This window comes from Nannochloropsis gaditana (genome assembly GCF_000240725.1).
Source record: "Nannochloropsis gaditana CCMP526 unplaced genomic scaffold scaffold895, whole genome shotgun sequence".
Lineage (NCBI taxonomy): Eukaryota > Eustigmatophyceae > Eustigmatales > Monodopsidaceae > Microchloropsis > Microchloropsis gaditana.
Window position 1 is genome coordinate 1 of NW_005803058.1, and position 1212 is coordinate 1212.

Below are 1212 nucleotides of genomic sequence, written 5' to 3' on the forward strand. Positions count from 1 at the left end.
CATTCCCCTTCCTCTCCCTCCCAACATCCTCACCTTCTCCTTTCGCGAGGCATCCTCGCCGTCTTTCCCCTTCTTCGCCAGATACGACTGCCGGCCCCGCTCGCGGCACTTGTCGCACTTCGCCGCGTCCAGCTTCTGAGAGAAGGAGGAGAGCTTCAGAAATTTCTTGCAGCCCTTGCACCACTTGAAGTAGACCTGAGTATCGGCGTGCTGCCAGGTGGCCTTGTCGCAGTCCTTGCAGACGTCCTTGTTCTGACGGGGGATGACGCAGTGCTCCCCGGGCGGCAGCCCGCACATGACACAACGCATGTCGTCCTTATCCTTGGCCCTCGGGAAGTTGATCAGTTCTTCGTACATTGGCGCCTCTTTCTTCGTCAGGGAGGAGTAAGGGGGGATGTTGGTGATGCGGTGCGACTGGTGCTTGTTCAGCGTCTCCCACGGGGAGGGCAGGCCGGCCCCGCCTTCGTCGGCGCCTATCCCATTGCTGGCGGCACTCACACCGCCCTGGTCGTCCGCGTTCAATATGGCCGGCATTGGAGGAGGGGTGGACTTGACATCCCCCCCGGGAGAACGGCGTGGGGCGGCAAGAGGGGAGGGAGGGGGGGGAGACCCGCTCCCGTCGGGGGGCACGCCGAAGTTGTTTCCAGGAGATCCCTCGTAGCCACTCGCGTAGGGAGGTGGTGCACCTGCGTGCGGTGGGGGCGGCATGCTCCCGTACAAGAAGGGGGCCTCGTCGCGTCGCCCCATGCTGTACTTGGCGCTTCGTCCGGCCATCGAGACCTTAAAAAGCAGCGCGTAAGGTGGTAGACGCTGGGGGAAGGACTGCTCTCACTGGCCGCTTCCTCCCTGTCGTTCGATGTACACCTTTCCAAGTGGATTTACCACGTGCACCTGACACTGAGACGTGTGTGTAGTCTCCTGAGAGGTGGAAGGAGGGTTGGAGAGTGGGAGGGGAGAGGGTGGTTTAAGTCCATGGGAAGTGAGGCGGCATCGGATGTTCTTTCGGGCCTGACGACCAGTGGAGTCCCGGTAAACGCGACACACAAGCGTAACAACTCAAACATGGGGACACATTCAGTGAGGCTTTCTCCAACAACTGGAAAGCGAGAGGGCTTCCTTTAAGCGGCGGCCACCTCGCCTGTGCCACGTCCCGTCGCTAGGTGGGGGGCACGTCCTTTCCGGCAAAAGTGCATTCCCTAAGCATTCACTGGT

The 1212-nt window shown here is 61.2% G+C and overlaps 1 protein-coding gene across 1 annotated transcript; it reads right to left on the bottom strand.

Annotated features, from left to right (window-relative positions):
* Nucleotides 1–33: 33 nt before the first annotated feature.
* Nucleotides 34–747, bottom strand: NGA_0434100 (uncharacterized protein; the record flags this gene model as incomplete). The annotated part of the gene is made up of 1 exon (XM_005853432.1): nucleotides 34–747. A coding segment is annotated over one exon (714 nt), but the record flags the coding sequence as incomplete, so codon positions are not given.
* Between the last annotated feature and the right edge of the window lie 465 nt (nucleotides 748–1212).